At 38.1% G+C, this 23,465-nt stretch overlaps 1 protein-coding gene across 3 annotated transcripts in view; it reads left to right on the forward strand.

Annotated features, from left to right (window-relative positions):
* Nucleotides 1–23,465, forward strand: part of PRKD1 (protein kinase D1) — a 317,471-nt gene that overhangs the window by 285,136 nt on the left and 8,870 nt on the right. For all 3 annotated transcript variants that reach the window (XM_028114819.2, XM_028114820.2, XM_088025056.1), the window contains 3 exons: nucleotides 8,016–8,177; nucleotides 8,730–8,828; nucleotides 9,748–10,015. In XM_028114819.2, the coding sequence (XP_027970620.1) occupies nucleotides 8,016–8,177; nucleotides 8,730–8,828; nucleotides 9,748–10,015 (529 nt within the window). The remainder of the gene's footprint in view (nucleotides 1–8,015; nucleotides 8,178–8,729; nucleotides 8,829–9,747; nucleotides 10,016–23,465) is intronic.

The raw sequence follows: 23,465 nt of genomic DNA on the forward strand, positions 1-23,465 counted from the left end.
AAACTCAGTGTATCAGTCCAGATGATAGACTTAGGACATCTGGATTTGGTTTTTTAAATTTTCCATATACCTCTAATTTGAAGGATTCCTGGTGATGGATGGAAAATATCACATATTTCACATACTATTTCTACCTGAGAAGAAGTCAAAAAAAGCTGGAAACAGTATGAGAGAAAATGATGGGAGGGTTTTTAAAGTATTGTTTTATATATATTCCCCCTTAGCTTCTTCTCTTAGAGGGAAAGGGGAGGACTCACATTTATCGTGTGTTTGCAGCAACCCTGGAATCTAAAGCTAGATTGAAGCATTTCCAGAACTGATAAAGAGAAGAATGACTCAGAGATGTGTAGATAGGTTTATGGGTATACATGAATACAAAATCACGCATCGGCCCTCAGTTGATTTTCTTGCTGAGCAAATATTGAATTGGTCCTTTTTCTTTTTCTTTTCTTTTTATTTCTTGGGCCATTGTTACCTAATACAATACACAAGACTTAAAGCTATTTAAGATGTTGTGGTGGACTGTTCATTACAAGCTGGCCACCTGCAAGTTGACTGTCTTGAGAGCCAGGCACAATACAGGTATATCTCTTGTTTTTAGCAGTTAATGAAGATGCTGCTTCAGCTTAGGGTTTCTCTCACAAAATTTCAGACTGTATTAAACTAGCATTAATCTGTGCTAACTACTGCTACGACCAAAGTAAATTACATTCCAGTTGTGATGGATGGTATGAGCAGACAATTCTTACCAAAAATTATATGAACATTTCTGAGGTCCGAGAGTCCAGTGGGTTAGTTTGATTGTGGCCCCATTGACCTCACTGTCAGCCAGTGATAGCTATATATAAGAGGATGGATTATTAGAGCTGGTCTTGTGATTGAAGTAATATTGTATGCCTTTATTCCTCTGACAGTGCATGTTAGCTTTATTTTGTTCTAGGTTGTTATCAAGTCCCTTTCTAAAAGTTTGCAGATGAAATTTGCCAAAAATGCTAAAAGATAACTACTTAAAGTAGGACCTCATGTAAACTGTAGACCTTTGGCCAACTGAGCATGAAATGGGCACACATTTACACACAACAACCAGGTGATCTCCATTCCCACCTGAGGCCAGGAGGGCCTTCACCTAGTGTAACACAGCCCTCCCTTGGTTGACCTCAGGGTAGATGCATCTCTGCCATCACTGAGGTCTAAAAACACAGCAAGGGGAAAGATGGGGAAGGACACACTAGGAGGTGCAAGTTTGTGGCAGTTCACACTTAACCCTGTAGCCTCTGTTAGATGAACGGCAAAAGGAAATTTTCTTTGCTGCCACTTACTGTAAACTTTCAGGTATCAAACTAGAGAGAGAAATGTAACACAGATCTTTTTAAAATGACAGAAAATCTGCCTAATAATATTATCAGTTAACCTTTACTATATACCAGGCATGATTTCAGGTATTTTATACACATTAAATGATTAAGTCCTAGTTACATTTCAGAATTAGACACATTATTCTTATGCCATTTTACATACAAAGAAATGGAAGTCAAGAGCTGGGAAGTGCAGAGCTCCAGTACACTCTGGCAGTCTGTCTCCAGGTACTGTGCTCCTGAAATTATGTTCCACGCCTTGAGACTTTCCTTGTAGTCATGCCCGCTCTGGGCTAAAGCAAAAATGGAGAAAGAGAAGGGAGTCCCAAGGTCTTCTCTACACAAGAAGGCAGAAATACGGTGATCCTTATTCTCTGAATAGCCCATTTTTCATTGCTTTATTTCTCATCCTCAGGACAATAATGAAATCCTAGGAATTAGGTTTTCATAACTCATGTACGGGGGGCGGGTGGCATGGAAGGAAAGGGATAATTTAGAAGGAATATACTGATGGTGGCCTTCAGCGACTGCTGCTTTGCTTCTCTTGCTGATAACCCTTGCTTAGTAACCTTTGAGAATGAGCTGAAAATATGAATAGCTCCTTATTGAGAACTAGATATAGAATAAATACAAATCACCCAAATAGCAGGAAAATTATGGGTTTCTTCCTACCATAGATGCTGAAGTATTTACCAGGGCAGTGGCCAAAACTTGTATGTTTTGAAGGAATGGTGCCCAGAAACCACTAGGAGGTCTTCGTCATTCCCCTGAGACTTCAGAAAACCATTTTTCAACTCACACTAGTGGCAGCATCTCTGATATTAGTCATCATCAGAATCCTGAGCTTGCTTACTGGCAGGTTCAAGTGAACTTACAATGAAAAATTCATGTACTGTATTCTTATATGAAGAGAAGATACCAGCATACACCATACTCGATGCAAAATGTGCTGACCAAACATGTCGGACATGTGTTATCATCTCTTCAGTAAAATAATTTAAATCCTAAAGAATGTTATCTACATACTAAAAAGTAAGGAGATATAGCAATTCATCTTTCAATCAAATTAACAAATTTGCCTGGGACATTTCATATGTACCAGGCACTAGGCTTATACTGACTAGGAATATAACGGATAAAATATAGGCCTTATGGAGCTTATAGACTTGTAGATAAGACACACGGGTTCACCAGTAACTGAATATGATATGTTAACTGTTCTGAAAGAGCATTTATCAAGGATTGAGGAAAGAGGGTGGAGAGACATCCAAGTCAGACTATGGGAGTCAATGAAAGCTGCCTGACTGCTAAATATTCAGACCAGGCAAAATGGTCTGGTTCAGGCTGAGAGAAAGTATGTATGAAAGTGTAGAAAGGAGAGAAAGAGCGATACTTGTTCTGAAAATAGTTTACTATGGCTAGAGAGAAGGGTAGATATGTAGGAGAAGAAGAAAAGATGGGGAAATATTGGGGTGGGGGGAGGATAAGTAGTTGATGGTGAAGGGTCCTGTGTGCCACGCTAACAGGGTACATCTCCTCCTCAAGCTAGTGGTGATTCCCGTATGAACTGGAAGTAAGATGGAATGATCAGAATCACAGTGGCAGCCCTTTGAGGAGTGGGCTGGAGGAGAGCAAAACCTAAGAGGAGATCACTTGGGAGGCTGTGGCCCATCCCTAGGAAAGAAATAAGGTTCAAACCAAGGCATTGATGGTTGAGGATGAAGGTGAGGCATCAGTGTGAGAGAAATTAAGGGGATGAGCTCTAAAATTTTTAGAGACCAACTGGTTGTTAGAAGTGAGAGGGAAGGGAATGTTTAGGATGACTCTCAGGTTTCTGACCTAGATGGCAGGCCATTTACCAAGAGAGGAAACACCACCAGAAGAGTAAGTTTGGATGGAAAGACACTGATCCCATTGTTGGCATCACTCATTTACATGAAAAAAGACACTTGGATATAAGATTCTGGAATTTAGGAGAGATAGCGGAGCTTCCCTTATCAATTTTGGTATTATCTTTGAGTCTTCTTATAATCATCTGCTTTCTACATTGACTTTTGTAGCATCTCTCCAGGAATTGCATGTTATTTCTCCTTTATAAGGCATCAGATGATGGTGATTTCGAGGGCCCTTAAATGAAGTATAAATTGTAAGAGAACGTGATTGGAAAATGGATAAGAAGGTATGCTCTTCTCTCAACCCTGGCAAACGGGCAGTAATGAGGATCAACAAAGCCGTTGCCACAGTGCTTTACTCTGAGAAAGGCACCTCATGTCCCCACCAATACCACTGTGTAATGGAATATTCTTCTGTTCTGCATGCCATGTAGAATTTAGACCTTGGACTCATCATTGTTAAGTTTATTTCTTTCAGTCTCATTATGAACCAAATCATTCAGGTGTTTGATAGAAAAGTAGTCAGAAGTCCCCATATTAAGGCTGTATTGCTCCTAAATAACCTGTTAAAAAGATATGTTGATTCTAATTCTCCTCTTTCCTAGCTCTCATATGTTTGAGTATAATAATCCTGAAGGCAGAATGAAAGGGAAAACATGACACCTTTAACTTATCACAGCTAAATATATGGAATAAATACTCGACTTCAGAGTTGAGTATTAAAACAAAGCAACACTATTAGAATTAAGGAATACAGGTACTAATGAAATATTGCTTAACATGAATCCAAAAAATATAAAATAGAATGTATGCATTCACTAAAAATGTGAATTAGTTAACTCCTTATTTCTTTTTTTTCAGATAAAATATTGTAACCTTTATAAAAGCTTTTGCTTTTAGTGACTAGTTTCCATTAATTACATAAGGATTTTCTAGGCAACTTGAATCAGGAAAATTTTTGTCTTGATCTCCAAATGGTATTTCCTCCAGACTTCAGAATAATTTATATTCACCCCATGGATATGTCATCAATCTGTGAAGTGTGAATGGACACTATTCTTTCTTGTACTTGACCAAATGTTTCATTTCCTGAAAATTAAGTTGCTTAAATGCAACGAACAGATGGCCAGAGAGTCCAGGAGTAGATTACTCTGCCATGAAATTTATTATCTGAGTTCCTGAGGCAGGCCTGAGAAGTTAGCACAATTCCTTCTGAACACTAGTGTGCCATAGTGTTGTGGTCATCAAGCCACTTTTCAGTTAATTCAGTTACTTTGGACAGTAGAAGGAAAAGTTGAAAAGCTATTTCATATTTTATATAGAAGAGTAAAATTGTGAACAAGTCACATGGACTGCTTGGGTTGAAGCTTATCTTAAAGTTACCCTTAAGGAATTAAAAAGGTAATATGAATTATAATAGAAAATAAGGCCTTGAATTTTTTTTTATTTCCAGTCTCCAAATATTATCTTCTCTAGGGTAAAGAAGTATTCATCAGTATAGTATGGAGAATATGGATAAATAAGGCATGATTCTTTCTATTCTCTTTTCTTTTGTTACTGTCAAATACAAAAACAAGTTTGGTCATTTGGGTCAATGCAAAAAATATAGCTCATGAGTAAGCATCTGTGATGGCCTTGTCTCAACTACACATGATAAACTTTAAAAATGTTAACTTCTTATATATCAGCTCTGCAGGAAAAAAAAAAAGTCATTTTTCTCTTGGAAAAATTTTTCAACTACCACTCAATGTATTCTTTAGCAAACCTAGAAAGCATAAAGGTTTTTATAAAAGAGCAAGGGCCACGTGCAACAAACATATTAGTCTAAACTTTTCTAAAACATCTTTTTACCAGTTGTGAATACATGACTTTTAGTTCAGTGCTTTTACTGAATTTTTTATAAATCTATATACCTAACTATATTCAAAGTCCCTTATTAAAATAGCAAACTTTCCCCTTATCCTTTCATAAAGATGTTAGTAGGGGGACATTTTAGAGTGCTTCAGAGTTTACAGTGAACATGGCACAAGATAGTTGACAGTGAATAATCTCATTAATCTGTTCCATACTTTTGGCCTTGAACATTCTGGGAATACACCAAATAGATAAACCCATTTAAGTCCTCGCCTCTATATAGGGGCTCCTTAAGTCATGTTGTAGAATAGGGAATAGGAAAAAAGAAATACTGACACAGGACGTTAGTACTTTTAAGACTTCCCTCACGTAGAGGAATGCCAGTAGAAGCACATGAGAATCAACATTACATATATATATTTGGATTAATTTAGGTAGGAGAGCTTCCTGGCCATCTCCTAAGTCCCTCTTCTTCCCCACCCTTCATAGCCCAAGACAGGGTGCAGAAGCAGCACCACTTCTTTTCTCCCCTGCACTTCCTGAGCCTCCTTTTCATTGATCTTCTTCACACTCCAGTTTTTCCTGGGTCTACACGGGAGACCCCTTGCCTTGCTACCTTCTTTTGCCTATCTCCTGCTTTCTATTCATTGTTCCTGCTCCCCACTCAGTCAATAAGGCCTTGGTCATTTAAGAAAGCCAAACTCAGGGCACCTGGGTGGCTCAGTCGGTTAAGTGTCTGACTTCCGCTCAAGTCATGATCTCGGGATCCTTGGATCGAGCCCCATGTCAGGCTCCCAGCTCAGCGGGAAGTCTGCTTCTGCCTCTCCCTCTGCCTCTCCCCCTGCTTGTGCTCTCTCTGTCTCTCTCTCTCAAATGAATAAATAAAATATTAAAAAAAGAAAGAAAGAAAGCCAAATCTCCAGAACACTGCTTAAATGCTTAAAGTTAGAGTAAATAGAAAAAAGAATCAGTTCAGAAGATACTCAAAGAGGAAGGTACACTTAGCACATTTCACAGTGGACTTGTCGCAGGAGAATCATAACTCAGGCAGGACTCTCATTTCATTCTTAAATCCTTTCCTGTCATCATTGATTTAAAAGAGGACAGCTGAAATGCCTGGGTACCCCAGGGGCTGGTGGTCTTTCTACTCGGTGTGGCTCCTGGATCCGGGAAGGGGATTCAAGACCATGTGACAGCCTGGGCACGGGTTCAGGTATGAGCAGTGCTATTACTGGTACTCCATACTGCATATCAAACGGACTCACAGAGTCCTTCATTAGCATCTCCCACCTAATGATCTGGCAGCCCCACGGTGGTCAAAGCCCAGCAGCTGTCCGGTCTTATTTGTCATCCAGTCAGGACAAATAAAGTAGTAGTTTTGTTCATCTCACTCTCTCTCCATGTGCTTCAGCTCTGAAGCTAGAGGCTTAGTTTATCCCAAAGTAGCCAGTTTTGACCAGTTAACAGTGTGACAGTTTCAAGAACAGTGACTCCAGCCCTCTGGAAGTGAAAGGCTTTGGGGTAGAGGTGTAGACATCTGCTCAGACCACATTCAGAAACTTGCTCTTCCCTGACCACATTAACGGTACAGGATCGGGCACCAAGGCACCAAAATCAAAAAGACCCGTCAGGTGTCTGACGCAGAGATCAACATGGCCCAAGTATGGGCAGGGCGTCCTGAGGGACGTGTTATCATCACGGGAGCTTTTGCCAGGCTCCGTATCCAGTTCACGCCAGACTCTCCTTGTCCATGGGCAGAGGGAGGACGACAACCATTCAGACTCACCTGCGATCCCTTCTGCTGCTCACCAGCCAGTATCCATCTGTGAGGTCTAAATAGCGAGCCGTCTCAGGTTTCAAGAAGTTTGTGAAAATTTCATTTTATGTGTACTTTTATCCCTGAAGGAGAATTTTTTTTTTCTAAAACCGTTTATTTATTTATTTATTTATTTTGGTCTGTTCAGCTGTTAGTACATTTTAGTTAGTCCCTGATTTTTTCTTTAGGTAGTTGTGTTCATGATGATTTTTTTTTTCTGTTTCTCACTGAAATGTAAGTGGATGTATAATAGTTCTTTTAATGTTAGGATTTTTTGTTGTTGTGCCCAGAAGAAAAATAAAATAAAGGTCAGATGATTGAAGGCTTTGTTGTTGACCCCACAGCAACATTCAGGCTGAAGCATCCTCACAAGGGTCCATGTAATGTTAAGAGTCATTTTACTTGACATATGTGACAATTAACATGTCAAGCCAAATGCATCCTCTCATTAGCCATTGCTTTATTGTGGAAATATTTATTGAGTGCTTGAGAACCACGCAGGACTACCACGTGGCATGGGGTACTGAAAAAACATGGGCTCAATAATTTTTTTTTTTTTTTTTGCTATTTTCCTGGCAATCTTCATTCTGTGTAGGAGCGTTGGTAACAACTACTGCAGCTTCTCATAGCAGAGCAATTCCGAAAGGTTTTGACTCATGTGCTTCCTCAGTGCCATCCGATGCGCTGCAAGTACAGATTTCATCTTGTCTACATTAACTTTCTATCAAGTGTGTGGAGATGGCCTAGTATGCTTATTTAGGGTGGTATGCTTAATATTGGAGATGATCCTGAGAAATTACAGATTTCTCAATATGGCATTCTAATTAAAACCTAATTAGCAATTCACTGTGCTGGAACTTAGGTTTTTCAGCATGGAAAAAAATAATTTCACTCTGCATAGAAAGTAAAGATATATTTTTTGGAGACATTGTAATTTCAAAAATATAAGGCAGCACATGTGGAATTTAAGAAATGTTAAAAATCTGAAGTGTGGGTTTCTCCATAGCTTTAAGCTTGAACAGTTTTATATAATCAGCCAGCTTGCCAAACAGTATCAAAAAACTCATTTTCTTCAAGTGCTTTATTTATCTTTAATAGAACCTTCATCACCCTGGTGTTGTAAATTTGGAGTGTATGTTTGAGACGCCTGAAAGAGTGTTTGTTGTTATGGAAAAACTCCATGGAGACATGCTGGAGATGATCTTGTCAAGTGAAAAGGGCAGGTTGCCAGAGCACATAACGAAGTTTTTAATTACTCAGGTAAGAAATCAATTAGAGACAGAAAAAAAAAAAGATAATGTTCAATATCAAATGTTATCACTGTTTTACTGCAGCTTCCTAGCCTTGTTTAGTCCCTGAGTCCCAAGTCTGACTTACACTCGGAAAGGTGGTGAGGGCGTGTTGTATTATTTCGTTTCTATCTGTGGTCTCCAGAGTCCAGCATACCAAGTGAGTCATGCGTTTGTGGGCCCATGTATTAAAACTACTCATGAAACTTTCAGTTGCGCGGTGACTGAGTCCTGGTTCTTTGAAACTATTCAAGAATGGGTCTCCCTGGAAGATATTACTGACATCTGTTATCTACACCTGTCTTGGTTGCTGTATCAATACCATAATATGCTACTCTTTCTGCTGACATTTCCTTAGAAACCTGCCCTGTGAATTGAGCTCATTTCAGTGTCTTGGTGTAAAGAGGCTTAACTGTTCATTGGGTTTTCTCGTGGCCCTTCCAATTTATGTCCCAGTAGAAGACATTTTGAAATAAACTCATAGACCAAAATAAGATTATTTTGCTGATTTTCTTCTCTCTAGATCCTTGTGGCTTTGCGGCATCTTCACTTTAAAAATATCGTTCACTGTGACCTCAAACCAGAAAACGTGTTGCTGGCATCGGCAGATCCTTTCCCCCAGGCAAGTATAAAAGCCTCTCTCAGCAAAACCAGCTGATGGCAGCCGGCTCCCCTGCAGGATTTTTTCCTCAAAAGCTTTATTTGTTTCACGTTTTACCTGTTCGTTTTCATCCATTTGTCTCCTTCTTCGATCTTGGGGACTGCAGCTTTGTTACTCTGGCTTCTCAGTTCAGCCTGCCGGAGAGCAACACGTGCAGAACCTTTTCATTGTGCTTGTTCAGCTGCTAGGGTAGGCAGAGCCTGGGACACTGGCGGCCCCAGGCAGTACTAAAAGCACTGGCCAGGGAGGGAGGAGAACAATGAAGAGTCCCAGGGAAGGTGAAGGTCAATGTTGTTCTGAGGGGCAAGGGCAAACGTTTCTGCTTTTCCTCAACTCAGAGGATGGAAAACTACTGCACGTCTCCCCAGGGAATCTGCCATCCGAAGTGAACTAAGGCAGCTGTCCACCTTGCTTCCCTGACCTCTTCAGGTCCTGTCTAGGTTCCCAAGCAGAGTTGATTTTGAGGATCATCGTAGGTAATATGACAGGTCTCTATGCTGATCCCTCAAACTTTACTTATAAGCCCTTGCGTTCGGTCTGTCACTTCCAGATTTGCATGAGGTTTTTCTGCCTTGTAAAAGAGTATTGCCCACTTCTGAGTATACATATTTTCACATTTATCTCTCAGTTTTGTGTTGGGGGGAAGGCAGGATGAATGTTTAGATGATTTTTTCAGGAATGAAAATATACTTTTGTACCAGTACTTCACCACTGTCTTCAAATATATAAAATGGAAAATAGCTATTACTTCTATCATGCACAAGAAATCTATACAATATATGTGAAGTATTCTAATTGTTGTTGACAGACCTGGGCTAAGACACACACAGACACACCATTTGTGACCTTACCATTTCTGCAAACCATTTATTACCAACAGGTGAAACTTTGTGACTTTGGTTTTGCCCGGATCATTGGAGAAAAGTCTTTCCGGAGGTCAGTGGTGGGCACCCCAGCTTACCTGGCTCCTGAGGTTTTAAGGAACAAGGGCTATAACCGCTCTCTAGACATGTGGTCTGTTGGAGTCATCATCTATGTAAGCCTAAGTGGTACGTTTCCGTTCAATGAAGATGAAGACATACATGACCAAATCCAGAATGCAGCTTTCATGTATCCACCAAATCCCTGGAAGGAAATCTCTCACGAAGGTACTATCTCCCACTCAAAAGTGATAATGGCTTAATGCTTAAATGTTATACTATTAATTCAATTGTGAATTATTAAATTGATAAACGTTCATTGCAAATTGTCCACTGGAGTAGGGGCACAAGTTGTTAAGGTGGATTAGGAAGGAGTAAAGGAAATGGAGACTGAAAGCATCTTCTGATGAAATGTCCATATTTTATAGAGAAATTGAGTGATACATGTTAAGAGACAAATGAAACAAAAAGAAATTGTTATTATTTTGGCATATTGCCTTATTTTAAGAGTAATCTTTAACTATATACCTGTTTCTGTATTAAGCACTTTAATCTATTAGGGACACAAGAAGTTTATGATAGTGATATTTTAATTATCATATTATATATTAGTATGCCAGTTCTTTGTGTGCTGATTTCCTTCATGTGACATTAGAATATATATGGTATTTTCTTTAGCGATTTCCCTGATATTGTATTTTTAGGTTGTTCCTATTTGATCCTTATATGTAATTTCTATGTGTATCTCTGGTTGATTTCTTTAGGATAGATTGCCTTGGCAGTGCTGCGTTATTTAAAGTTAAATTCTTAAAAAATCTTTCCTTCTTCTTAAAGAGAGAGAAAGAGTTTTAAAAGTGGGAGGGGCAATCAGGGCAGAGAAAAGGGCACACCCAATGCTTCGGAATAGAAGAACCCAATGAACGTACTTTGGAGTTTATTTAATTCTCACAACAACCCCATAAGATAAATTTTACTATTACACCTGGATTTCAGGTAAGAGCACTTGAGGCAAAAGAACAGACACCACAGGCCGAAATCACAAACTAGTAAGTGGCAGAGCCAGAATTTATACCCAGGCAGTCTGCGCATACATTCTTTAACCACCACCGGTTAATGACTGGTCCTTCTTTAGTTTTCAGGCCGTGTCTAGTTCTAAGTTCAGATTTTTCGCCACTTAAAAAGGCAGATACAGTCATAGATAAACATCTGTTCAATACCTGTTACTGAATGCGATGATGTAGAAATTGGAAAAGAATGTAGATAAACTGCCTGAGGTAATTAAGTTCTTAGGCTACTGTTGGTATTAAATGGCAAGAGCTATCCATTATCAGGGCTTTGAGTTACTATTAGCGACAACTTTTAACATCCTCTAATTAGTTGTAAATCATAGCTGGAGGGATATATCTTAAAGGAATCTGTGACCTACAAAAGAACTATCATGTAGCCAAAGCACTAATGAAATATTTAGGATAATTTAACAGAGACAAAAAGCAAAGTATCATTATGTTTCCATTCTGGAATGCAGAAAGGTGGAATTATCAAATAACCTTGTGACCAGTATCCTTGTTAGGAAACACTACCTTTAAATACGGTTAACTGTTATGCTTGATACCTACAGCCCAGAAATCCAATAAAATGACTTGATGTTGTTACCACAGTGCAAATCTGGAATACCTCTGAAGCCAGTCACATTTTCTTGTTCTGTAGGAATAGGACATTGGGAAAATAGCCTCCACATTTTAAAATCTTTTTCTTGGAGTAGTGGAATAAATGATGCCCCCTCTCTGGTACCATGGAAATGTGCTGGCCTAACTGTGTTGATACAGCCTACTGAGGCCGGAATCGAACAGTTACAGGCTGTGAATGTTTAATTATCACTGATAGTAGAGACCAGAAACCTAAATATTAATGCCTCAAGGAACTGTTATGGGGAAACCCCATATGTATGTGTGCACAAAATTTGCAAAGAAAGAGATGTAGCATTTCAGAAAGAGAATTACATGGAAAATTTAAAAAGGCATTTATATTTGACCAAGAAGTACATATTTTACTTGCTGTATGTATTTCTAAGTGCTAAAAATTTCCTACCACGCAGACAAAGTGAAGTGGAGGCCAGCTCAGATAGACCCTCACTTTTCTAAATGACTCAGGTATCAGTTTGGAATTAACTGGCCTCTCTCCTCAGTATCTTCTTCTGACTCCTCCTTGCCTTTGAAGCACAAGAGTGGTTCCTGGCTGCCAATTGAGGCTCTGGATGGCAAATGAGTTACCTAGCTGCTGGTGTATGAACAGAACTAATAGTCGAATATAAAAAAGTTAGTTAAAGATGTCATAATATTAGCTGAAGTGTTACAGAAGTAGTTACTGGCCTGGAGTCTATCCCACTATCTTGTTGAGAACAAATAATTCCCTCATGAAAAGTAATAACAGGCTGGTACGATATAATTTTAATCACATAGGAGCTGATAAATACACAAGCAAGCTAGTATTGGTAAAGGATGGTCACAACTGATATTAGTGAATTTTTAGTCTCAGTATACTTTAAACCACACCAGACCACCATCTGGATACAAGGAAATAAAAATCTAAGCACCTCAGTGACTCTAAAATCAAAGGTAAGGAACAATAGTCAAGCAGTTGGATTTATCATCCTATCTGCCATTCTCATTAGCCATCACTTAACCTTCTTTGAGCTTTGGTTCCTGCCTATATAATGAGGTTGTAACAGAGACTGAATGAAATAAAGGATGTGAAAAGCATCTACAAAGGCAGGTGTGGGGTGAACCAAGGATTTTGATTTAGGGGGAGGCTAGAACACTAAGCTCCAAGCAATTGCTCTGGCGGGTAACCAAGAATTGATTGTATAATTTTAGAAATTATATGCAAACTGATGTGCATGTTTCCCAAGGATTCTTCAGACATATTTGTTAGTTGTATTTTTTTTTCTTGGCATGAAAATGCAAAAGAAAAAAGAAAATTGTAAGGTCCTTGTAGCATACATAGATGGGTCAGAATGAAAAAATTCTTGGGTCATGCATTTTTTTCTGTTAGTGTAGAAATGTACCTGATATAATATACTACTATATATTGGAGTGCTGGAGTTATCATTGTGCCATTTGAACCTCACAACAATCCTCCAATATGTAACTTGTTTTAGTCTCTGTAATAGACAGAAACCAGAAAGGTTAAGTGCCTTGCCTAAAGTCACACAGTGGCAGGACTTGGATTTGAAATTATTTGCCTCCATTCTCTATATCGTACATTGTTGTACATGGAAGGGTGCTCCTTTCTTATGGTTTGATGTTTAGGACCCTATAGAGAATATTTTAAACTCATTCATTATTTTTGCTATGATAATAGAATAAGCCGAGTACTAGCATTCTGGAGATGTGCTTACCAATAATTTAACAGTGAATTAATTAATCAGGACTCTTGTATGCAAATAATAGAAACCTATAACTAACTTAAGCAGAAGATAATTTATTGACTCACACAACTGGGAAGTCGAAAAGGTGAACCTCGTCTCTTTGGATCCGGCAGTTCAAGTGTCCTATTTCTCCATCTCTCATCATCTCCACTTTACTTTATGAAGGCTTCCTTCTCAGGTGGACTCTTCATGTGATGCCAAGTGATCCCCGGCAGCCCCAGGCTTTACATGCTATACTCATTGTACATGATCTCAGAGTGGAAGAATAATTATCTCTCAGTAGCCATAGAGTCTCTGAAAGGGGCACTGATTGGCTCTGCTTAAATCCTGTAATACCCTGGGAACAATCCCATTGTCACCGCAGGAGCGTGGCTTTGATTGGCCATATGGATGATGGAGAGCCTCTCCAGTTTGGAGAGAGTAAGCTCCTGCAGGGAAAGGATAGTAGGCTAAAAACAAACACAAAAGCATTAACAGATGTCCATTATAAAAATAGATTTTTTTTTTGTGAATAAAGGTATGATTTGAAAAATGAGAAAAAATGTGAGGAAAACTTACCTCACTAAATGTTACAGGTAAGAGGGAGATAGTAAAATTAAACTTTCAAAGAAAAAAATAATAGTAGCTAACACTTCTATAACATTTGCATTATAGCCAAGCACCTTACATATATGAACTCATTTAATCATCCCCAACCTTTGAGTAGATACTATAATTGTTTCCATTGAGAGATGAAGTGGTGTAGACACAGAGGGTTAAGTGATTTGCCTGAGTGGGGCCAGGGTGCAAATCCTGTCAGCTGGCTCCAAGGTAGATGCTCTTATCTACTACAATTACAGCCTCTTGATTATCCTTCTAATGGATTTTGCCATGCTGTCACATTAAATTTTAATATGCTTTCACCAGCTTAGAGCTACAGTAGCAACACAATTTTCAATAATGTCTTAAAATACAGGGAAACAAGATCATGTTGTGATAATGACCTGAGTTGAGAGCTCTTCCACTTAGTGTAATGTTGACCCCATCCAAGTTACTTACTCTCTTAGGTCTCAGTTTTCTTGTCTGAAATATGGTGACAGTAATTCCTAATTCACTGAGTTATATTAAGTATTAAATGAAATTATACTGCAAAATGCATAGCACAGTGATTGACATAGAGTACCTTAAATATATGAACACTTTCTGTTTTCCAGTCACTTTACATGATCTATGTATCTGTCTTTGTATGTGTATTTAGTTATACCCACACATGTATGTAATTATATAGTTATATATGTAACTAAACATATATTTAATTATAGTTATATATAGTTATATATATAACCAAATACACACATTATAAATACAGTTATACAAATATAACTAAATAAGAATGCATGTATACAATAAAACCCTCCAGAATGAATCATATGATTACAAATAATTGCACAAGAGAAGACTTGAGGTAATCATGAGATGGGAGCTTGAGAACATTACAGTTCATTCTAAGCCAGTGTTGTGTATTCGTTTAATTTCCTCTTGTTTCATTTCATCATTGTGACTACTGGATGGGCGTTTGACATCATCCAGTTTATCCATTATTACCCATCAGTGATTACACATGGCCTCACTCCCACCTCTAGCTTTATCACATGCTGAGTTCAGTTTGGCCCTCAACACATCCATCCTACGACCTTTCTCAGTTCCTTGAAAGGACTCGTGTACCTGTTTTAAAATATATACTTGATTAGGCAAATTTACTTTATCTTATAGAAAGAGCAGCCCATTTTCACTTAAACATTTTTTAGATAATCAGATGAAACTAAGGAAAATGATGCCTTACTTGATCATGTGTCAATGTGCCCTTCCTTTCATTGCATTTGTAGCAATTCCAAAAGAACAAGAGGTAGACCAGGCTATTCTCCATGTTTGGCACATCTGGTAAAATAATAAGGGTAAATCTCGGATGGACATTGCCAAAACATCAGAAAATTGCAAACAAGACTCTGTCTATGACTTAAGAAGTAGATACCAGGGGTATAAGTCTTAGAAATGGGAAATGGAAAAACTAGCTAATAGAACACAGGAATATTTGCAAGGCAAGGGATTTCTAATAATTTTGCCGAAGAACCTTCTTGATTATGGCTCATTTTAAACAACCTGCCATAGTCTAGCTCTAAGTCTGTAGCTGGCATTTTTTAACTTTGGAATGCCACCCTTTCATCAGAGGAGGTAGTTAAAAATGGAGATTCCCAGGCTCCCCCCATAAGCTGCAATCCTGCCCTGAGAATGTAAAAAGTCCACGGATCACACTTCCAAAAACGCTGCTCCAGAGCCCTGATCCTCTGAAAGACCTGACAGCTGAACAGTGTTCTAAATTTTTTTTTTCTAAAAAACTTTTTAAATAGATTCCCGGAATTTAAATTTCAATAAACTATAAAACTCCTCTCTAATTCCCAACCTCTTTTTGCATTCACATTTTCTTTATCAGATATTTAATATCAGGACATGTAATTTGTTCCAAATGTTAAATGTATTTCAATATACATTGTCATGAAAGTAGTAAGAATAGAAAAAAACTTCTTGACCAGTTCCTTTTGTAAAGAATAAAAAAGAAAACATATAAACTCCAGGAAATACAGAAAGTTGTATAATAAAGCTATATACAATACATAATAAACTAACATATGTGCCATGATTTTGAGCAATTAAAGGAATGTGGGAAAAGAGAATCCTTTTAACACATGAAAATTCTCCTTTGAATGGACATAGGTTTGGAAATTTTATATTATAGGTTATAGGGTATAGGGGGCAGGGGTTATAATCTTATAGTTCATAATAGTTACATATAAGTTATTCCACATATTAATTTAAAATTTTAGGTAACCTTTAGACCAAGCATGTCTGATTTCATTATACTTATGCAAAAGAATGTAAATAATGAAACATCGACAATCCTGAGAAGGAGGAGAACAGAGAAGAGGTAAAGAGAACTCTAAGAGCCATAGCTTTCACAGAGTTCATATAAGATTCTGCCTAGGTGAACGGACTGAGTCATACAAATTTACCTGTATATGATTTAATATATAATTTGAATCTTAAGAGTTAATACTTGTGAATAAATATTACGTATATGTATTGTATAGATATCTCATATTGTGTGCCAGGCACTGTTCTAAATTACAAAGGTGGCCAGTACATTAACTTAGGATAATCTCATTACTTGGGGGAAGGAGGACAATAAGGTCAAGAAAAACAAAATGATTCATTGTCCTTAATGGAAAGGAATCTGTTTGTTTTGTTTTCTTTTTTAAGGTGATTCTTCTCAAACTCTGTGATAAAGGGCCAGTTTTATTTTATCTTAATTTCCAAACATATGGACCAGTACTTTGTAAAATAAAATAAATGTGACAGCAGTATCATATTGCTATAAAAGTTTCCAAAGACTTAGTCTTACTTTCTATACTTATCTCATCGTAGACCAATAAACAGTTCACAGATTGGCACTGATCCATGGACCTCCTCTGAGTAGCACTGATTTAAATCAGAAGAAATTTTTTAAGTAGTTAAAAGAGGTAATCTCTGGAGAGTGGGTCTCATAATGAGATGTGAGGTTTTTATTTTTCATTTTGAACTCCTTTTACTGATTAATTTAGATCTTTTACCAAGTGCATGCAATACTTTTATTACAAAATAATCAAAGTGGGGCGCCTGGGTGGCTCGGTCAGTTAAGCGTCCGCCTCTTGATCTCAGCTCAGGTCTTGATCTCAGGGTCGTGGGTTCAAATGCTATGTTGGGCTCCATACTGGGCATGGAGCCTACTTAAAAAATATATAAAAATGAACAAAAGGGTGTGGGGGGAAAGAAGGCTCCAGAAATAAATGGAGTACAACTTTTTATATAATTCTGTGCCTGATATAAAAATGTCTAAAATTTTAAATACACAAACAATATATGTAATATTTTATATATAAGTATCATTCACCGAAAAGTGAGGGTTATGTTTCCTTTTCCTTAACACCAGCCCTTGCATTGTGACTGGGCAGATGAAGAAGACATAACCTTCACTCTCTAAACCTGTGTCCACACAAAGGAGAATTTTCAAGTGTGAAAGTCAAACAGATTCTCTTTTCCTATATTCTTTCAGTTGCTCAGAATCATAACATACATCGTAAATGATTCTTTCTTATGTATGGCTTTAGTAGGCAGCTTTTGTTTTCCCAAGAGTTTACTCTTAGAGGAAGAAGGGAAGTGACATAGATAACCGAGTGATGTGGATTGTATAGCTGGTAAAGTGAGATATCATATTTGTTCCAGCACAAGTCATCTCACCAGAACGATGACAAACCTGCAGCAATGGGAAAGCATTTATTAGAGTAAAAAGTACATTTCCATCATCAAATTGAATCGATGTGTTCAATTAGAGACACACAGTAAATCTGAGGAAGGTTAGTAATAGACTGTGAAGATCACCAGAGAAATTACTATTTTTTTTTCTTCTGAGTTTTGATATTCCTTTATGTGCCATTAGGGAGGCAAGCAGGCAGTAATCAACACAGAGGCAACCTTGGAAATTGTCTCACAACGAGTCCCCAACCCCCGCAGACAGAGATCATGTTCTGTATTCACAGGTGAAGTCTGAAGAAGCACCTACTCTCAAATCACCTGCTGTGTTGTTACTGCTCAGCTTCAGAGTCACATGGTTAGTTGGTATTATCAAGAATTAAGAGCTGACATGAAGCTTTCACATTCCACATGTAAGGGGGGGGGACCCCTTGCATGAATCCTATAGCTTGTCTTCAGTTCAGAATGATCAAATCATGATGATGCCCCAGTGACATAGGTTTTTTCCACTTGTGTACTCGATTAGCCTCAATGTTAGTATTTCTGTCTCCTCCTTTCCCTGATAAGCATAGCTGTAATTTATTCTTCCAGTGAGTCTCAGTCCTGTGGTGAGATTTATGCACAGTGTAGAATATATGGCATCTCGAGTCATGGACTAGCTATCATAATATACCACTAAATTTATCAAAGCATCTCAATTTTACTTTAAAAGCAATTTTTACCATTCACTGTGGTTAATTCAAATAAAATTGGTCACAAGTGTGTTTTTCCCCCAGAAATTGAAGATGAAAAATACAGCCAGTACAAACACAAAGCAAAGCTAAATAAAAGCCTAGCAGCAAGAATACCACATGGTATGTTTTCAAAATGAACAGTGTTCCAGAACACTAAACACTTAAGTTGGAAGTAGCACTTTACCATGAAAAGGAACCAGCTGTAGGTCCCTCTTCCACTACATATTGTTCAAAACAAAAAATAACCCCGTTGAAAATAAGCCTCGGATAGATGAGACCCAGAAATCCAATGGTGTAAGAAACAAAAGAAAGACAATTGTCATTTTAATAATTAAACTCTGTTTGTAACAGTTTATGAGGATTGCAGATCCAGCAAGCCTGCTGAATATTAATGAATAGATTGATTTGTCAACATATTAGCACCACTGTCAGACATATCAGCATGGAGGAGATGTGAGGGGACTAGCTGGTGAACTGCTTCAAAATGCTTGACTGAGTCCCAGGAAATTCTATCACGATTGGTAAACTAAAGTGAATTATGTGGAGTCGAACTTCCACGGGGGTTTAATAATCCCCACTTGAAATTCTGGAGTTACTTACGTTTACTTTTTTTTAAGCCATGCACTTCATTCAATAATAAGGAACTTTAAAATCGTGAACAGTGATTTTCTTTTTAATCTAATAGAGTGAATTCTTTATTATGTATGTATGTGTACGTATACATGTATTTCAAAATCCAAATGAGATAATATTTGAAAAGATGTAACACCAGGAAAGGAATTGTTTATTCTGATAGCAAGTAAGATAAAACGAATAGAATTTTCTCTAAAATATGGTAATTAGTAGAAACTGCTGAGAAGTTTTAGCAAGAATATTGGCATTAAAAAAAAGAATATTGACATTATAGGTGCTCAAAAATTGGCTGTTTGTTTGTCCCCCCAAAGTGAAGTGTTTCCTGTATATCTCAATTATAAAATTAAAATTTCACTTATGAATGTGTATCATAGTTGAGTTGAAGTATGACATCTGAAATGTCAGGGTAGAAGAACGGTAAAGTTTTAAGTATTCTGAGTTTGCTTTCTTCTATAATGACAACACAGAATACTTCAAAATACAGCATCTTAAAAATCTTACTTAACCCCTCTACTGCTCTGTAGTTCAAGATATTGAGTAATTATCCAGAACATTCTTAAATTGCTTCAGTGATAGAAAATACAGAGTTTCATGAGGAGCCCCGTTTCTTCTGAATTTGACCCTTGCACAATGAGCAAAAATATCTCAGTGTTTATATCCACTGTTAGAACAAGCCGGCTCCTTTTTCCAAATAGAGGCTTATCTCAGAGGTTTGAAAGCAGCCATCATGTCACCCCTAAGCTTCGCTTCTCTTCTCTCCTCTCCTCTCCGGCAGTCAGCTTTTCCTTCACAGCCTCTTGTTCACTCTGGTCCAAACACTCTCATCTTCGTTTATGTTCTTTGGAAATCGAACCCCGAAACTGTTCTCACTTGGGTTCCATGAGTCAAGTGTAAAGTGATGCCACCACTTCCTCATGGTAAAGAACACATTTCTTTTAGCATGACATGAAATCACAGTTGAGTTGGGAACAGTAAGTAAACAAGTGTTGAGTTTACTGTGGATTTAGAATCCTGAATTCTTTCTCCAAATGTTGTTGATAAGCCAGGTTTTCCAATTCTGTACTTAGACTTTTCCTTGGTCTAAGGGGGGGTGGGGAAGTGAGACCTAAAAAGAGGACTTCATTTCATTTGCCCCTGTTAAATGTTATCTTATTAGTACGGCCCATAGCTGCAGATACAGTTACTTTGGAACTTGTTTGTGTAATCCAGTTTGCTTGCTCTTCCTGTTGACATCCTCTGAATCCTAAAACCCTTCTGTGTCTTCATTGCAGAATACTGAGCCAGATAGGGCTGAGGACAGATAACTTTCTCTATGTTTACATCCATCCATTCAGGGGCCCGTTAGGTGATATTAACCAATTATTAACTCCTGTAAATGTTCTCATACCTCTAGTTCCTTGCTACTCAAAATGTGGTCTAAGGCTCTTCCTGGGATCCACGAAACAAGAGATTCTGAGGTCTTACCCCAGATCTGCCAAATCAGAATCCTCAGTGTAGGATCCCTGGATTATTCATATGCACGTAAAAGTCTGAGAAGCACGGCTTGGCAGAGTTGTTCTCAATGCTGGCTGCACATACTAGCAAACACTTGGGGTACTTCTCAAAATACTGATACCTGGAAGCCCCTCCCTAAAGATTTTCACTTGAAACTGTGGCTTGAGTATTAGCATTTTTTAAAAACCAGAAACACAGAAGCCTCTCCAAAGGATTTTAATGTGCAGTGAAAAAGGAAAAAAAAATCCACCTGAATATCATTAGGATCATGTAGTAAATGTATTTTGATTTCTACCTTAAATTTTGAACCAATTTGGCATCAGTTTGGGGGCTGCTGTAGGCAGTTTTTTAACAACTCATGATTTCCAAGATTGTGTTCCTAGTCTTCAAGAGGAAATTAAATTGTAAAGGAAAGGTGTAACCATTGGTAGAGTAACTTTCTACAGAGGAAAGAACTGGAAAAGGAAAGATACCGACTTGAGTCTCAAAAGGTCCTGCACTTGACTGGATTGCGGTCATTGACTCTGAACAAGGAAGAGCATGATTTCTAGTGGCCTTGTTTGCCACCAGCCTCTGGTTTCAGCCCAGGAGGAGTGTCCCTGTTAGTGTTGCCGGGCAACAGCTTGCTGGGTTGAGAGCTGGAATGTGAAGGGTTGCAAAATGATTTTTAAAATAAACATACAACTTACCATCAGCATGAAGCAAACCAAGAGAATACTGAGCACTACACTGTGACAGGCAGTGAGGCAGAATCGAAAGGGAAAAAAGAAAATACCTCCTTGAAGGCAAGGAGCTCAGTGGTTTGACAGATGATGGCTCCATCACTAGAATAATAGTTCCGATCTGGTTTCCTGTTTGAAAATTTGTACCTGACTAATTTGTGGGTGGACAGAAGACAGTGTGGGAAAAATGTTGAAAAGATACTATTTCTGGAAAAAAGAGGTCAGCCCATGGGATTCACAGGTAATTTCTCTTCTGTAAAATCAACATTGCAAAATAACATGATCTCTATTTCAGGTATTCTCAGCATTATTTTGATCTTCTGATAGAAGTCACCAATCCTGTGATCTATTACATTTTATGGAGTTGTGATGTCTTTCCATCTAGGAATATGTTTAGCCAAAATAATACAAACCATATGCACATAATGTGGATATTAAAACTTAGAGCTGAGAAAGTGGCCATTTAAATTTCTAATTAATGTATTCAATCTACCAAATGCCATTTAGCACGCATTCTTCTAATGTGCTGAGTGATGCATTTTATTTTAAATATTTATGAAACTTATGTGCAAAAATCAGTACATAATCTGTGTGACCTTAAAGGAGTTAAAATCTAGTGGGAAGAACTGGGGGGAAGACATGCATATACTGAGATAATACAAGATGGGAAATGGGAAATGACTGAGGTTTGACGCATGGGACCTATTATATATTCAAATATGTCCAGTTCTATTCATTTGGTAAGATTTTCTCCAGGTTTTGGATGTCCTTCAGTTTAGCCATAGTAATGGCATATGCAAATGTACCAATCTACATAGAGAGAACCTATTTTTTTTTTTTAAGAGAGGGAGAGAGGTCAGCAAAGGGGGAGTTGCAGAGGGAGAGGGAGAGAGAGAATCTTAAGCAGGTTCCACACGCAGCACGGAGCCCAACCTGGGGTTCATCTCACAACGCTGAGATCATGACCTGAGCCAAAATCCGAAGTCGGACACTCAATCGACTGACCCACCCAGGCGCCCCACACAGAACTTATTCTGTCCATACACATGGTATTTGCTTTGAAATACAGAATGACTGCAATATAGTCTCTACAATTTCAAAGGTAATTTTGAATTTTGATGCCAGAAAAAATGGAATCCATACAATTAGCACTCTGATGGGACTTTCTTTTCTTATTAAAACAAAGCCCTTCAGCACCTGCATATACAATTTAGTTTTGGTTTTGTTCCGATATATACCTGTACACCTGGCAGACAGGCTACCCAGTACTTGAGCTATCCTAACATCTGCTAAAGTTCCATTCCAGCAAAAGAGAACATCTGATTCAATTTTCTCTTTGCTTTCCTGACATTTTAGACTTTCAGCTGATGGGGCAATGAGAGAAATTGCTATACAGGAAGTTAGGGGAAAGTAACCACGTTAGCCAAGAATTTATTGTGGCAAAAAAGAAACATCAGGCTTCAAAAAACAGATTTTCTTTTCTCTTATTCTCTAACTTATAGGAACGTCAGTGTGAATCCATGGCTAGAGACATTTTAGAAGGCACAAAGCTCTTTTGCTCATGAAGGATAAGGGATTCTTTAAAAATGAAAATTTGAACCATACAATTGCTTAAAATTTTCCAATAACAAAGAAAAGGGAAAGACTTTCCACATTGCCTCTGTGGCAGAATCATTGGCACGAAGGTCAAGAAAGAATTCTTGAAATGTTTGATGGTGCAACTTCATAAGTTTATTTAAGTAGCACAGGGACAGGACCCATGGGCAGAAAGAGCTACACTTTTACTGAATGAAGCTGGTGCTTATATGCCTAGTGTTCAAGGGGGAGGGTGCAGGGAGTATTAGATCATACACGTCTTCTTTCTCTACTCCTAAAACTACTTTCGCCAGATTTCTCTGGTGCTTATCATTCAGTTCGATAGTAACTATTGGTGAGATAGACGGGCAGTCATGAGACCCTTTAAGAATTTAGCAATCAGCATGTATTTGATCTATATTGAAACTCTGCAGGCTATATAGGTCAGCCTTCTGGACTAAAGGTGAACATTTTTCTGCTTCTCTCCCTCATCACCTCGATGTGGCTTTCCAAGGTGTTTCGAGAGCTTGAATTTGCGACAGTTTGTTAATGACAGGGAAGGAGGGGATTGAGTTTAAGGAAGAGAACAAAACCCTCAGAATATTAGAAAGGCTAACTCCCAGAATAAATGGCAGAAGGTAATCCTACTAGTTTCTGAAAAAATTACCATATTTACGGCAAAGAGAAGGAGAAATCAGCCACTGCCTGTTTTTCTCCTGTTTTCTTCAGGGAGGGATGCGGATGTCTTAAAGCTGAGAGAATAAAAAGAG

The sequence above is a fragment of the Eumetopias jubatus genome, unplaced genomic scaffold (assembly GCF_037043125.1).
Source record: "Eumetopias jubatus isolate StellerSeaLion01/CBP00866 unplaced genomic scaffold, mEumJub1_p1.0 scaffold_7, whole genome shotgun sequence".
Lineage (NCBI taxonomy): Eukaryota > Metazoa > Chordata > Mammalia > Carnivora > Otariidae > Eumetopias > Eumetopias jubatus.